The sequence below is a fragment of the Bos indicus genome, chromosome 4 (assembly GCF_029378745.1).
Source record: "Bos indicus isolate NIAB-ARS_2022 breed Sahiwal x Tharparkar chromosome 4, NIAB-ARS_B.indTharparkar_mat_pri_1.0, whole genome shotgun sequence".
NCBI lineage: Eukaryota > Metazoa > Chordata > Mammalia > Artiodactyla > Bovidae > Bos > Bos indicus.
The window spans coordinates 41,311,161-41,326,920 of NC_091763.1; the positions used below are offsets into that span (position 1 = coordinate 41,311,161).

General features: G+C 39.1%; 1 protein-coding gene across 2 annotated transcripts in view; it reads right to left on the reverse strand.

Moving 5' to 3' along the window:
• Nucleotides 1-15,760, reverse strand: part of GNAI1 (G protein subunit alpha i1) — a 105,706-nt gene that overhangs the window by 25,578 nt on the left and 64,368 nt on the right. For both annotated transcript variants that reach the window (XM_070787700.1, XM_019958602.2), the window contains 2 exons: nt 9,071-9,113; nt 8,833-8,974 (listed from right to left, as the gene is read on the reverse strand). In XM_070787700.1, coding sequence (XP_070643801.1) covers nt 8,833-8,974; nt 9,071-9,113 — 185 coding nt within the window. The remainder of the gene's footprint in view (nt 1-8,832; nt 8,975-9,070; nt 9,114-15,760) is intronic.

Sequence of the window (15,760 nt, forward strand, 5' to 3'; positions counted from 1 at the left end):
ACAAGATCCTTAATAAACTCCAACAAAACATGATTTCAAGTTGTTCTTAGCACCATTTGCCTTATTCCAGTAAACAGTTACTCAGTTTTCCAAATAATGACTTACATATAAGAAATTCTAAACTTGGTCATTTTTACTTTTAACTAAGTATCATCAAACATACTTTTATTTTTAACTAAGTACCAAACATACTTTTCTCTATCCATTTTAGAAAAGTGCTTTTCACTTAAGTGAGATTTCATTATGATGTATTTGTTCAATTTCCATAAAATTTTTTTATAGAAAAGACTAATGCCCAATGGTATGGGTCATAAGATCACATTCTCTTCAAACTTAGCAGGCAAGAAGCCTGAAGAAAAGACTTGGGAAACTGTGGAAACTCTATTTATAAACTGTATTCTCTCTGTAGCATTCAAAAATGTCTCCTCTTCACAAAAGTGTTAAGAAGTCTCTTTTCCTTAATAAATACATTGGAATACTCCCACGTCATTAGCAGGATATTCAGATGTCTATAAATGAGCTTTAAGGAATAAATATAAGCTGGAAGGTACTTTTAAAATTATTCTACCTAACTTTAGGTTTTATATAAGAAGAATCTGATGCACAGAAAGATTGTGAAATTTATTTGGAGTTCCACAGGTAATTAGTCACCTCACCCAATCACACATATTAGTCAACAGTTACTAAGTAGCCACTGCCTAAGACACATTTGAAAATTGCAGAATGATGACAAGAGTCCTATCTTATCATCAACTGTAGTCTTTTCAAGATTCATGTAAAATGTTATTTAAGAACATTTAGGGCTTCCCTGTAGCTCAGATGGTAAAGAATCTGTCTGCAATGCAGGAGACCAGGTTCAAGCCCCAGGTAGGGAAGATCCCCTGGAGAAAGCCTTGGCAGCCCACTCCAGCATTCTTGCCTGGAGAATTCCATGGACAGAGGAGCCTGGTGGGCTACAGTCCACGGTGTTGCAAAGAGTCAGACACGACTAAGGTAGTGACACTACGATGACTAAGAACATTTAAGAAAGAAAAACTCAAGTGCACCAAAACAGTGTGATGCAGTGTAGAAAACTGACAGGTATTACTAAAGGGCTACAGGGAAGTGAAACAGCTGATAAGGACTCTTGTTTGTGACGTTAAGAAGAAATGTACTTATCAGGCAATTACTTCCAAGTATCAAGAAAAAAATCTGTGAATGTAGCCAAGTTAGTATGTTTTTAAATGACTAAGAACTAAATGAAAATAAGATGGTTTGAAGAATGGAAGTTCTAGTTCATACAAACTGGGTGTTTGGGGAACTCAGAAAAGACATAAGAAATGCTATCTGCTATCATGTCAAGAGACACATAATAGCCTCTTTTCCCACACTGACGATGAGTGAGCACCTATTACTCAGTGACAATATATACAGCTGTCTTCTGATTTCTGATATATTAAGGTTCATTAAAGGGAAGAAGGAGTAGACTTTGTGCTTAGACACAGAGCAGAAAAAGAATTCTTAGGGTAAAAGAGAGCAGATTTCAATTCAATAAAAACACTTTTTAACAACCAAAGCTGCCTAAAAAACAAAAAATGGAGGGAGAGTGAGAGACTTCAATTTTAAGCAAAGGCTACATGATTATTTATCGTGATCTAGCAGACAGAATTTATGAATCAGATGAAGAGTTTAAACAGAAATCATCAGAAAGTCCTTTACATTAATAGAGGCTAAATAATACGCTCAAGGAGTGTTAAAAAATTGTGACACCTTCAAATTTTTGGCTGCAGGGAAAGTATCAATATATTGATGTCATGATGGATATACACATGGAAATCCTTTGTTTCAATGGTTTTGAATAATTATTTTCATTAATAGTATTAGTTGACAATACTGAATACCATATACAATGAGAAATGCTCCTATATTTAATCTACCACATTTCTATAGCATACAATCACTCCTATAAATTTAAACGACTATACAGCTTTTATCAAAGTTAGTGTACTCAACAGGAAATACTGAGAACATTAGTGAAGTCACCTCTCCACGGCTCCTGGTGCTAATCCGAGACATTAAAGAATTGCTTTGATTAAAAAATAAACATAAAACTTCTTTTTTCTCTAAAAACAGAACTATAACTAAAGTAAAAATGACTGAGACAAGGAAATGGGGGTGTGCTAAAAATAAAATAATCTAATTTTAAATTGCAGATGGCAAAACTTGACTAAATTGCAGTAAGCGTGAGCTTCATTATGTCAAAAAAAGAAATTACAATATATTACACAAATATAACATGTGTTTATTAATCTTATAAATGTATGTGTTTTAAAATATCAAATCAATAAAAAAATATTTAAGTGTTCTTTGTATGGACAATAGGACCTATTGTCAAAAGACAGTTAAATATGTAATGAATGATACATGAATTGAGTAAAGCAGAAACATACTGTGCTGGAGGGACATAATATATTTCAAATTAAGGTAAGTATCACTTTCCACATATATAAATCATTATTTCTCAGAATCAAAAACAATGTAACTTCATCTTAGTTCTCAAATATAAACCAGACTACTACTATAAATAATTCAAATACTGATCTGGGAAAATAACAAGTAGAAATAACTAGAAACATTTTGAAAAAGAATACTGGCGACAGAGGGCTGAAATTATCAGATATTAAAAGTCTACAATATGTAGAACATCTGGTATAAAGATCAATGGGGGTGGGGAGCCCCAAATCTGAACTTATATGGTAAAGGTGGAAAGATAAATCAGGAAAGAATGCAATTACTTAAAAAACACTTGTGAATACTTAGATAGCCATCTGAAGAGGAAAAAAAAAAATAGTGTAGATCCTTATTCCATGCATACAGCAAAGTTTCAGAGGGATTTGAGGATCTAGCATAGAAACAATGCTGAAATTCACTCCCTAAAAAAACTCTTAAAATATCATAAATATTCAGTAAATCTTTGGTTGAGAAGACTATCTAAATTTAAACATAATGGAATAAATAATAGGGGATTTTTTTTAATGAAAACCTAAGATGAAAGGCAGTAAGCCAAATGTGAGAGAAGTATGAATTAGTGCACAAAGAGTTACTATATATGTACATTTGTTGTTGTTTACTGGCTAAGTTGTGTCCATTCTTTTGTGACCCCATGGACTGTAGCCCACCAGGCCCCTCTGTTCATGGGATTTCCCAGGCAAGAATACTGGAGTAAGTTGCCATTTCCTTCTCCATGGAACCTTTCAGATCCAGGGTCTGAACCCACATCTTCTGCTTGGCAAGGGCAGAGTCTTTACCAATGAGCCACCTGGGAAGCCCATATACATACAAACAAGCAAAGAGATTAATTAAAACACCAAGACTCTAATCAATAAATGAATACAGGATAAAATAGGTGACAAATGTAGAGAAAAAGAGTCAATGAAGACATGGAAAAATGCATAGTTGTATTAAAAAACTGAAAATGTAAATTGGAGTAAGACTTAAATTAGCCAATATTTTTAAAATTTAAGACTGCAAGATTTTGGCTACTGAGACTGCTAAGAAACAGCACTACTGCTAGGAAAGTACATTGATACAGCCTTTCTCAGAAGCAATCTGGCAAATTTGGCAGACAGATATAATTTAACTAACTAATGAAATAAATTTAAAAATCAGAGGAAGAGGAAAGTGGCCATAGGGCAGGAGCCCACTCCAGTATTCTTGTTGCAAAACCCCAGGGACAGAGAAGCCTGGCGGGCTGCTGTCTACGGGGTTGCACAGAGTTGGACACGACTGAAGCGACTTAGCAGCAGCACCAGCAGCGCAGGAGCAAACTGAGGTTTGGGGGAGAAAGGGAGCTTAAGTCCATTCAAGGCAAGGTTTTCTGTTCCTTACAGCCCAGCTTACTCTAAGGAAGTACTTCTCAAGCTTTCTTGGATGAAAGATCAGCCCTGTGTTTTACCTTCTTTTGTTTCTAAACTTTTAATACTAATACTATTGGAAATTAATGAAATGACATAATACATTTTTATTAACTATGAGTTAACATATAAATTACTATGTCAATTGCTGCAAGTCTGTCTAATTACTTCCCCTACCTCTGTGCTCACCTGTGTACATGCTTGTGTGCAGTGCCTAAGACATGTTTACAGGCCCTGATTCAAGGCTTCCTTAACTGCACATTATTAAAAACAAAATAATCTAATTTATCAGTATTGTCACCCACAGATTAACTACACTTATTATGAGAGTTCTGAAAGTATATTAGGCACAAAATTTGATTGCTCTATGCCAGCCTTGAAAACAATTTTGCTTCCTCTCATTTTAAATAACTAATATGTAATCTGCTTTGCAAATTCACTAGCTGCCAAATATGAAGCAAACCACAGCAAATGAGTCACCATCTCTTAAAATTTAAAATACATTTTGTCATCAGTTCTCACTCACTCAGTTACCTGACATATTAAAATATAATTCCAGTTAAGATACTGATAGGCTTTTTCGTTTGTTTCGTTTCAATAGGGATGTGGGGAATTACAATGATTCCTGAGTTCATATGGAAGAGAAATGGATAGTAGCCTTGATATTTTGGTTAAAAAATAGTGGAATGGATGCACTCACCCTAGCAGATACCAATGTCCTATAAATCAAGAGAAACTAAATGTTACTCTGACAAAAATTATAATAGTAGTATAGTCATTACAAATGACAGTAGCAGCAATAAACACGTATTGAAATCTCTTACGAGCAAGGCATGTGGTAAAGTCTTGTCATTATTCCTTACAACCCTAAAAGGTAGATGTTATTATTATTTCCATCTTATGATGAAAATAAGTGACTGAGCCGGGGAAAAAAGAATACATCGGTAAGAAAAAGAACTGGAGTCTAAAAACACTCAGTATAATGCTAAGGGTAGCATTTTCAAGTCACTCAGGAATGGAGTACTTAAACATGGTTTGTAACGCAAGAGATGATCAAATTATAAAACATACTTAGATTCCACCTAGCAGGAGACACAAATAACGTTTCCAGGTAAACGGACATGTTATTCTAGAAAAAGATATGTTTTTAAAAATAATTTTAAGATGAAGAACATCTAAAGGTACAAAACTCAGAAGTCAGAATTGACTGAAGAAAACAAGGACTTCTAACATAAGAAAAATACTGTTTTAAAACAATAAAAGAAATATCCTGGATAAAACTATTTGCAAAGCATAAAGAAGTAACATCCCTAATATTCTAAGAGACTCAATGTGAAAAAGGACAAGGTATTAAACAGAACTGAGTAAAGACTACTAAGATGAGTCCAAATACTAAGTTCAATACTAAGAAGAGATACAAAAAGAAAGATTCTCAACCTCAGTAAAAATCAAGAAAATAAAAGCTAGTAAAGAAAAAAAGAGTAATTTTTCACTAAGATATTAGCAAATTCGGGACAATCCCTGGTGGTCAGTCCAGTGGCTAAGATTCCTTGGCTCCTAAAGCAGGGGGCTTGCGTTTGATCCCTAGTCAGGGAGCTAGATCCCACATGCTACAACTAACAACCCAGTAAAGCCAAATAAACTTACCAAAAGAGGTATTAAATAATTCAATGTTGACGTATCTAAGTTAATGAGACTGAGTTCACACTGATGCACAGTTGCTACAAGAGATTATTCACTTTTTTTCCCCCCAAAACAGAAAAAACTATAGTACCTTCACACTTAAGTATCTGGTTATCCTTCAACTTAAGGCTGACTTCCAAGAATTGATACCTTAGAAAAAGAAATATATTCAGCCTTTCACTATACAGTTTCTTCTTTCTAGAATGCTTTTTTCCCTTCTTTAGGTCTAGAAAACTCGTAACACATGCTCCAATTATCAAGCTCAAAGTCCAAGCCGTCTTTAATTCATCTGTGTATTCCTGAGTACAATTTCCAGAGCCTCATAGTATTTTAAAATTTGCATAGAGGCAAGGCTGCAAAGACACGGAGTAGACCAATCAAAACCAATGAGACAGTCTGAAGACATTTGTGTGCAAGAGTAACAATGGCTAACATTAGCAGAGGTAACAGTCAGAAGGAAGGAAGAAAATAAGTTACTAGGATACAGCTGGAGAGTCTAGAAAGAGTGGGTGAAACTAGCAACGATGAAACAAAACTGACCACTGCAGGCCTCCATGTAGATTCCAAAGCATCAGCTGCTAAGTTGCTAAGTCACCTCAGTCATGTCCGACTCTGTGCGACCCCATAGATGGCAGCTCACCAGGCTCCCCTGTCTCTGAGATTCTCCAGGCAAGAACACTGGAGTGGGTTGCCATTTCCTTCTCCAATGCATGAAAGTGAAAAGTGAAAGGGAAGTCGCTCAGTCGTGTCCGACTCCTAGTGACCCCATGAACTACAGCCCACCAGGCTCCTCCGTCCATGGGATTTGCCAGGCAAGAGTACTGGAGTGGGGTGCAATTACCTTCTCCACCAAAGCATCAGAAAACCAGTTAAAAACAAAAAACAAAAAAAAACCTTGTGTGAGGGAGCAGTTATTCCCAGTCAGTCCTGAAACAAAGTCTCTGAAAGTTGCTCAGTTCAGTTCAGTTGCTCAGTCGTGTCCGACTCTTCGAGACCCAATGAATCGCAGCACGCCAGGCCTCCCTGTCCATCACCAACTCCTGGAGTTCACTCAGACTCATGTCCGTCGAGTCAGTGATGCCATCCAGCCAGCTCATCCTCTGTCGTCCCCTTCTCCTCCCGCCCCCAATCCCTCCCAGGATCAGAGTCTTTTCCAATGAGTCAACTCTTCACATGAGGTGGCCAAAGGACTGGAGTTTCAGCTTTAGCATCATTCCCTCCAAAGAAATCCCAGGGCTGATCTCCTTCAGAATGGACTGGTTGGATGTCCTTGCAGTCCCAGGGACTGTCAAGAGTCTTCTCCAACACCACAGTTCAAAAGCATCAATTCTTCGGCGCTCAGCCTTCTTCACAGTCCAATGCTCACATCCATACATGACCACAGGAAAAACCACAGCCTTGACTAGACGGACCTTTGCCATCCCATGGACTATATATATAGTCCATTGAATCGTCCAGGCCAGAATACTGGAGTGGGTAGCCCTTCCCGGATCTTCCCAACCCAGGGATCGAACCCAGGTCTCCCGCACTACAGGCCGATTTTTTTTATCAGCTGAGTCACCAGGGAAGCCCAGTCAGTCCTGAAATTAAGCCCAAATCTGCCCCCAAAGGACAGAAAATGAAAATATTTCTTGAGAAAAATATGAAAATAAAAAGACCTCATAAAAAAGCAGCTTGCATTGACCCTTCATTACCTCACACAATGGAGGCTACAAAACCTTTCTCTTTAATAATCGCATATAAGATCTGAATGCATAATACTGTACACGTGAATTGGAATTAATGTAAAGTACAATTTATTCAATTCCTTATCTTAGGGTAGCTCTCTTGTGTATGACTAAGAGCTCAAAAACATTTCCTGAATGAATAACGATAAATGAATAAGTTACAGCCTGAATGGATAGGAGATAAGGCAAAAATTGTCTGGATATGATCAGATGCTGTTTCAGAAAAGATAAGTTAGAAGAATGCTATGAATTATTATTAAAAATGATCTTGAAGTCTTTGAAAATATTCTTTATTTAAAAAGAAAAGTTTAGTAAATTAATATGCCTCACAGCTTATAAAGAAATTTTAGTGACTTATTATACAAAATAAACAAATTTTTACAGATTTCCCCAATATATGTTTTCTAATGCAGCTTTCATTCATTTTTTTTCCTATTAAGTACAAATTGAGCCTGTATATAAAATTAAAAACCTGGCAGACCTAAGAAGACTAAAAGTTATGGTCTCTAAACAGAAAAGTCTTTATAGTATTATTAGGGAGATAACACACATATTGAACACATAAAAATAAAAGGAACTATATAAAAGGGGGTAGTAGTAATAACAGTAGTAATAATATACATCTACTTTGTACCAAAATATTAAAAACTAATCTAGAGACTCACTTAAAGGTTTCTGGAAACATCAAGTTTTACCATGTTATTTTAAAAAAAGAATCAGTGAAGAATAAACCATACACAAATAAAAAAAAACTTGAAACAGATTAAGCAAGCAACCCAGGACCGGGGAGAAAAGAGGAAAACATAATATATGGGCCAGGCTGGGGCTGTTTCCAATCAAACTGCAAACAAGTTCCATACCGGGTCACATAAGGAAGCACAGGCCCACTGCCTTGTCACCACCGTGTGGCAATCTTCCCTATCACGTGACGTCCTGGGTTCCAGTTCCTTTACTGCTAAAACGAAGGGGTGGAACTAGCCTGTCTCCTAAGGTCCTTGTCCTTCTAGCTCTGAAATTCTGAAAGATGTTTTCTAATAGCAAGTATTTTCTGATTCCAAAGATAAGCAAACTTTATACTTGTTTTCATCATCTGAGACCAGACTGCTTTGTAGTCTGGGCATGAACACAAATATTTAGATCATTTCAGCATTCCAAATCATATAAACAAATTCTGAAGAATGCCAGTGTAGGCAGTTTACTGAACTCGGTAGTAACTACTCAAAACCATGATGGAGATTCAGAGGTAGTCAGTATACTATGTTATATAGAAAACACGGTAATGGTTACTGAGCGGTCCAAACCATCTGATGGATACGGAAAGCATTCTGGCTCTAATGGGAAGATTATGCAAATCTGTGTATTCTTACTCTACTCACTTCTAAAGCTTCTGACCTACTTCACTCACTACTATTCTTCTGGTGCTGAGACAGTTGATAAATACAGTATGGTGTTATCATGTAAGGTTTTTTTTTTTTTAATTTTTTTTTTTTAAACTCTTCTGGTCTGCTCCAAGGACTTTAGTAACTTACCGCCCGGGCTGAGTCACCGAAGTCAATCTTCAATCTCCCCATGGCCCTAATGATAGCGATAATTGACTGGATGGTGTTACTGTAGACCACAGCTTTGTACTGCTTACATTCCTCTTCTGAATAACCAGCTTCATGGATAATTCTAAGGAGACAAAGGAAAAAAAGAATACTTACTTCCTTTGAGGGAATGGTACACTGAAACAACATCAAAAAAAAATTATGTTTTAAATCTACTTACTTCATTTGCTTCACAATTGTACTTTTCCCAGATTCACCAGCACCTAAAAAATGTGAAATAAAATAATTAAGGGATTTCTAATTTTATCACATGTATATCCAACTCCCAAACACACACATTCTCTCTCACAGTTGAATTTTTTTTTAACATTTTTTTAAAATTGGAGTATAGTGCAAACTGGGAGAAGGCAATGGCAACCCACTCCAGTACTCTTGCCTGGAAAATCCCATGGATGGAAGGGCCTGGTGGGCTGCAGTCCATGGGGTCACTAGGAGTCGGACACAACTGAGTGACTTCACTTTCACTTTTCACTTTCCTGCATTGGAGAAGGAAATGGCAACCCACTCCAGTGTTCTTGCCTGGAGAATCCCAAGGACGGGGGAGCCTGGTGGGCTGCCGTCTATGGGGTCGCACAGAGTTGGAAACGACTGAAGTGACTTAGCAGCAGCAGCAGCATAGTGCAAACTACTGCACAATTGCACTCATCTCACACGCTAGTAAAGTAATGCTCAAAATCTCCAAGCCAGGCTTCAGCAATACATGAACCATGAACTTCCAGATGTTCAAGCTGGTTTTAGAAAAGGCAGAGGAACCAGAGATCAAATTGCCAACATCCGCTGGATCATCGAAAAGGCAAGAAGTTCCAGAAAAACATCTATTTCTGCTTTATTGACTATGCCAAAGCCTTTGACTGTGTGGATCACAATAAACTGTGGAAAATTCTGAAAGAGATGGGAATACCAGACCACCTGACCTGCCTCTTGAGAAACCTGTATGCAGGTCAGGAAGCAACAGTTAGAACTGAACATGGAACAACAGACTGGTTTCAAATAGGAAAAGGAGTACGTCAAGGCTGTATATTGTCACCCTGTTTATTTAACTTACATGCAGAGTACATCATGAGAAACGCTGGGCTGGAGGAAGCACAAGCTGGAATCAAGATTGCCGGGATAAATATCAATAACCTCAGATATGCAGATGACACCACCCTTATGGCAGAAAGTGAAGAGGAACAAAAAAGCCTCTTGATAAAAGTGAAAGAGGAGAGTGAAAAAGTTGGCTTAAAGCTCAACATTCAGAAAACTAAGATCATGGCATCTGGTCCCATCACTTCATGGGAAATAGATGGGGAAACAGTGGAAAGTGTCAGACTTTGTTTTTTTGAGCTCCAAAATCACTGCAGATGGTGACTGCAGCCATGAAATTAAAAGATGCTTACTCCTTGGAAGGAAAGTTATGACCAACCTGCTGCTGCTGCTAAGTCACTTGGAGTCGTGTTCGACTCTGTGCAACCCCACAGACGGCAGCCCCCCAGGCTCCCCCATCCCTGGGATTCTCCAGGCAAGAAAACTGGAGTGGGTTGCCATTTCCTTCTCCAATGCAGGAAAGTGAAAAGTGAAAGTGAAGTCACTCGGTCGTACCCGACCCTTAGCGACCCCATGGACTGCAGCTTTCCAGGCTCCTCTGTCCATGGGATTTTCCAGGCAAGAAATTGGGGTGCCATTGCCTTCTCTGATGACCAACCTAGATAGCATATTAAAAAGCAGAGATATTGCTTTGCCAACAAAAGTCCATCTTCTCAAGGCTATGGTTTTTCCGGTGGTCATGTATGGATGTGAGAGTTTGACTGTGAAGAAAGCTAAGTGCCGAAGAATTGATGCTTTTGAACTGTGGTGCTGGAGAAGACTCTTTCGAGTCCCTTGGACTGCAAGGAGATCCAACCAATCCATCCTAAAGGAGATCAGTCCTGGGTGTTCTTTGAAAGGAATGATGCTAAAGCTGAAACTCCAGTACTCTGGCCACCTCATGTGAAGAGCTGACTCACTGGAAAAGACCCTGATGCTTGGCCACCTCATGCGAAGAGTTGACTCATTGGAAAAGACTCTGATGCTGGGAGGGATTGGGGGCAGGAGGAGAAGGGGATGACAGAGGATGAGATGGCTGGATGGCATTGTTGACTCGATGGACGTGAGTCTGGGTGAACTCCGGGAGTTGGTGATAGACAGGGAGGCCTGGCGTGCTACGATTCATGGGGTCGCAAAGAGTTGGACACGACTGAATGACTGAAATGAACTGATCTGATAGTTCAATTTACCTTGCTGTATTACTTTCTGCTATACAGCAAAGTAAATCAGTTATACACACACATATATGAAAAATGTACTTTCCCATATAGGATCATTGCACAGTATTGAGTATAGTTTCCTGTGCTATATAGTAGGCCCTTATCAGTTATCAATTATATATATAGTAGTGTGTGTGTGTGTGTGTGTGTGTGTGTGTATATATATATATATATATATATATCAATCCCAGTCTACCCCCTTTTACCCTGGTAACCATTTTTTTTTAACATCTGTGACTAAATTTTATTTTATATCAAAATGATCTTTACTGGTTTCCAAAATACCAAAAATTTCTTAAAAATAAGTCCAAATATTTATTACATCATAATACTTAAAACTCAACTGAAAAAAAAATGCTTTCATCATTGTTTTTATGTATTCCCTAAAGCACTTAAAAAAACTTCTTCTTCTATGACTTATACTGAAGCAGTATAAATTAATTTTACTCAAGATTTTGCCCCTCATTGGAAGACATTTAACTGTTTGGCCAATTATCATAATTTTAACCTTTGCCTCTTGTGAAACAGATAGCCAGCAGTACCAAGAAACCATGAAAATTATTTTTAAATATTACGTTAAAATAACAATGTCTCATGCATCATATATAGTCGACCACCATTATTAAACAACCAACATAGGGCCAACACACTTTGCCAGCAGTGAGGATGCAAAGGTATGCAGAAAGAAGTATCTCCGCCCATGTTTTTCTATATTCCCTATCACCCGAGTCATAAACCCAGTCTCAAAACTATCCCTTTAAAAAAAAAACAACTCTCCCTGACCCTCTATACTCATGCACGATCTCACCATTTGAGTCTCTAGAATTATGCCATCACAACATGAAAATATTAATCACAAAATGGCCCTTTACAAAACTAGAGCCCTCTACATACTGAGAACATGTGAGCATAGCACACAGAACAAGGAAGGTGTGAGAGCTTCATGCTGTCTTAGCCAGAGCTACACGTCATGGAGCTGTCACTCCTGTTAGAGAGACGGGGCTCAGGATTTTCATTATCTGGGCCTCATATTCCCATTTTCCCAGGGCCATTCCTACAGTGCTTTATGCTCCAGTATCACTGAACTTACAGTTCCCAGAACGCCTACTGCTGATGACGCCACAAGTCTTCAAACATACTGTTTCTCCTGCCGAGTGTAATTTGCTCTGTTCCTCGTGCCACACCAGTGATGCTGTATCAACCATCAAACCCACCTCCTTCATCAGCCTTTCCCAACCCACTCCCACTGTGATCCCTGCTGCCTGTCCCTTTGCACATTTTCCACTTGAAAGCTCAGCAGCTAACCTGTGCTAGACACACCATCAACCAGAATTGCACGTGAATTGATTTAAGCTATCTGTGATGGATCTGGTAGATGGCAAACTTCTGGGCCTCATTCCCTTGCCCTTCCCCCTCAGCCACATGCACACAACCAGATCATCAGAGCATCTGAGAATAAGTCACAGTTAAATGGCCTATTTGGAAATCTGGGGGAAAAAACTGCTTACATTTTACTTGTGATTTGATATTCAAGAAATTTCTTCAAGATAGCTGCATATTAAATAGAAAAGCAGGCGCTGAATAAACAATGAGGGCATTCTTCGTTTACAGACAGCCTTTGAATCTTAGAGGGCATCTGCCAATACAAACAACTCCAAGATAAACAACCCATTATTTATTAATCAGCAACAGTATACTTGGCTCTATGAAAAGCACAATTGTAGGCATCATGGCTCACACATTTCTCCAATTCAGGAGAGGACTGCCCAAGTCACACACCATCAACAGTTTTCAGCAGAGCTATCTCCACGGGACCTCTGAGCTTCCAGGGCCCTGCACGTTGACTCAGCAGCAGGCATGCTGTGGTGACACCCCCATTCTGTTAGTGAAACAACTCAGAGGCTCAGAGAAAGGCTTATATGACACAAGTCCATGAGGTCTGAGAACCACACAAGGTGAAAAAATCAGAAACAGTAAGAATAAGATGAAACAGTAAAGAACAGAAAAGTTACTAGCTAAACTATGTGTGTAGGGATGAAAATTTTAAAATCTTAATGAGAAAAAAGCAAGTTTTCCTAATGTTAGATATTATTTTTACACTCAAATTCACTTCCCACGTCATCAATTGTTGTATGAGCAATAGAGAATTTAGTCAATGGTTTGCGGTTCAAAAAAATCCTAAAACATGTTTAACATTTAAGAGTGAGCGGTGGCAGTGTTATTGGTTGAATGTTTAACTGATTGTTTTGCTAGATACAAGGTACCCTCTGTGGAATAGATATCCCAGAGGCAGAAACACTTGGGGGCGGGGGATCTTTCAAAATTTAAAGATTTGTGTAATTAGTTTTCAATTCTTAGTTCCACACAGACTCTTAATAGGAAACTTAGAAATGCTGCCTTGTTACGGTTCCAAAATTCTAAACACTGCTATTCTTTCCATACAGCATATAGGAGACTAGCTCTCTATAAATCTCAGCACAGGCTTGTTTGAGAGATGGACAAGAAGCAATTGTTTATATATTAAAAAAACAAACAAAACAAAAACAAACCTCAGAGCTCATGGAGGCAGGATAAAGGAGAAAAGGGTAAATTTTCCTAGCAGGACTCAGCTCGGCAGCTATCACTTTTCAATTCAATCCATAGGTGAGATTAAGAGTGAGAGAAGAAACAAGGAATATGTAGCACCAATCGTCAGGAGAGCTCCTAGTCACAGACCCCTGCAGTCACAAACTGACCCAGCCAAGGTGACTAGGTGGCCTCTGAAGTAACTCTCGACAAGCTGGTCGGTGTGAAATGAGAGACTTCAGGACAGTGGGCAAGAGTGTGTGCAATGTGGCCACAGGAACCATAAGGCCACTGAAGGGGATCCCCCAGGCCCCTCTTTAAAGAGGAAGTGGCAGATGGAAAACTGCAAGTCTGCGAGCAAACACTGCGCCCAGCAGTTGCGTGAAGTGGAGCTCGGCATGTGATAACACACCACACAGATGATGGGAGAAAAAGGGCACGCCACCACAGTGACGCGGACAGGGACTCACCTGCGGGCTCGGCCACAAGTGCACGCCTGCTCATTAACAGCGCATCAAGTGCTGACAAGGAGAGGCAGGAGGAGGGGAAAGGCTAAAATCATATAAAAGATTCTAAGTCCATGAATAGAATTATGTAAGTTACAGCTATAAAAATGATAAGCAAATAGTGCCTACTCCCGATGTTTGTTGAGGGGCTGTCTAGGGAAACTCGGAATCTTAACTGTAGTGAAGTGTAAAAGAAAAAAGACCTCCAACTTCAGAACACAAACTTGTCTTTTTCCCAATATTCTTTGTCCAGGACATCCCTGGTGCCTGAGTGGTAAAGAACTGCCTGTCCATGAAAAGATGCGGGTTCTGTCCCTGGGTTGGAAAGATCCCCTGGAGAAGGAAATGGCAAGCCACTCCATATTTTTACCCAGGAAATCCCATGGACAGAGGATCCTGACAGGCTACAGTCCCTGGGATCGCAAAAGAAGCGGACACACTTAGCAACTAACCAACAGTTCTTTGTCCGATTCTCTGCTTAGGTGCACATTTATACAAGTTACCAGTTTCAGGTACCCAACATCACAGGCTGTTCAGCATGAAAACAGTGATTTACCAAGGTCATCTTATGCTGAGCTCCTGACAAACTCAGTTCAGTTCAGTAGCTCAGTCATGTCCAACTCTTTGTGACCCCATGGACTGCAGCATGCCAGGCGTCCCTGTCCATCGCCAACTCCTGAAATTTACTCAAACTCATGTCCATTGAGTCGGTGATGTCATCCAACCATCTCATCCTCTGTCGTCACCTTCTCCTCCCGGCTTCAATCCTTCCCAGCACCAGGGTCTTTTCAAATGAGTCAGTTCTTGCATCACGTGGCCAAAGGACTGGAGTTTCAGCTTCAGAATCAGTCCTTCCAATGAATATTCAGGACTGATTTCCTTTAGGATGGACTGGTTGGTTCTCTTTGCAGTCCAAGGGACTCTCAAGAGTGTTCTTCAACACCATAGTTCAAAATCATCAATTCTTCGGCACTCAGCTTTCTTTATAGTCCAACTCTCACATCCATACATGACTATTGGAAAAACCATAGCTTTGACTAGACGGACCTATGTTGACAAAGTAATGTCTCTGCTTTTTAATATGCTATCTAGGTTGGTCATAACTTTTCTTCCAAGGAGCAAGCATCTTTTAATTTCATGGCAGCAGTCACCATCTGCAGTGATATGGAGCCCCAAAAATAAAGTCTGTCACTGTTTCCATTGTTTCCCCATTTATTTGCCATGAAGTGATGGGACCAGATGCCATGACCTTAGTTTTCTGAATGTTGAGTTTTAAGCCAGCTTTTTCACTCTCCTTTTTCACTTTCATCAAGAGGCTCTTTAGTTCCTCTTCATTTTCTGCCACAAGGGTGGTGTCATTTGCATATCTTAGGTTATTGATATTTCTCCCAGCAATCTTGATTCCAGTTTGTGCTTCATCCAGCCCAGTGTTTTTCATGATGTACTCTGCATATAAGTTAAATAAGCAGGGTGACAATATACAGCCTTGACGTA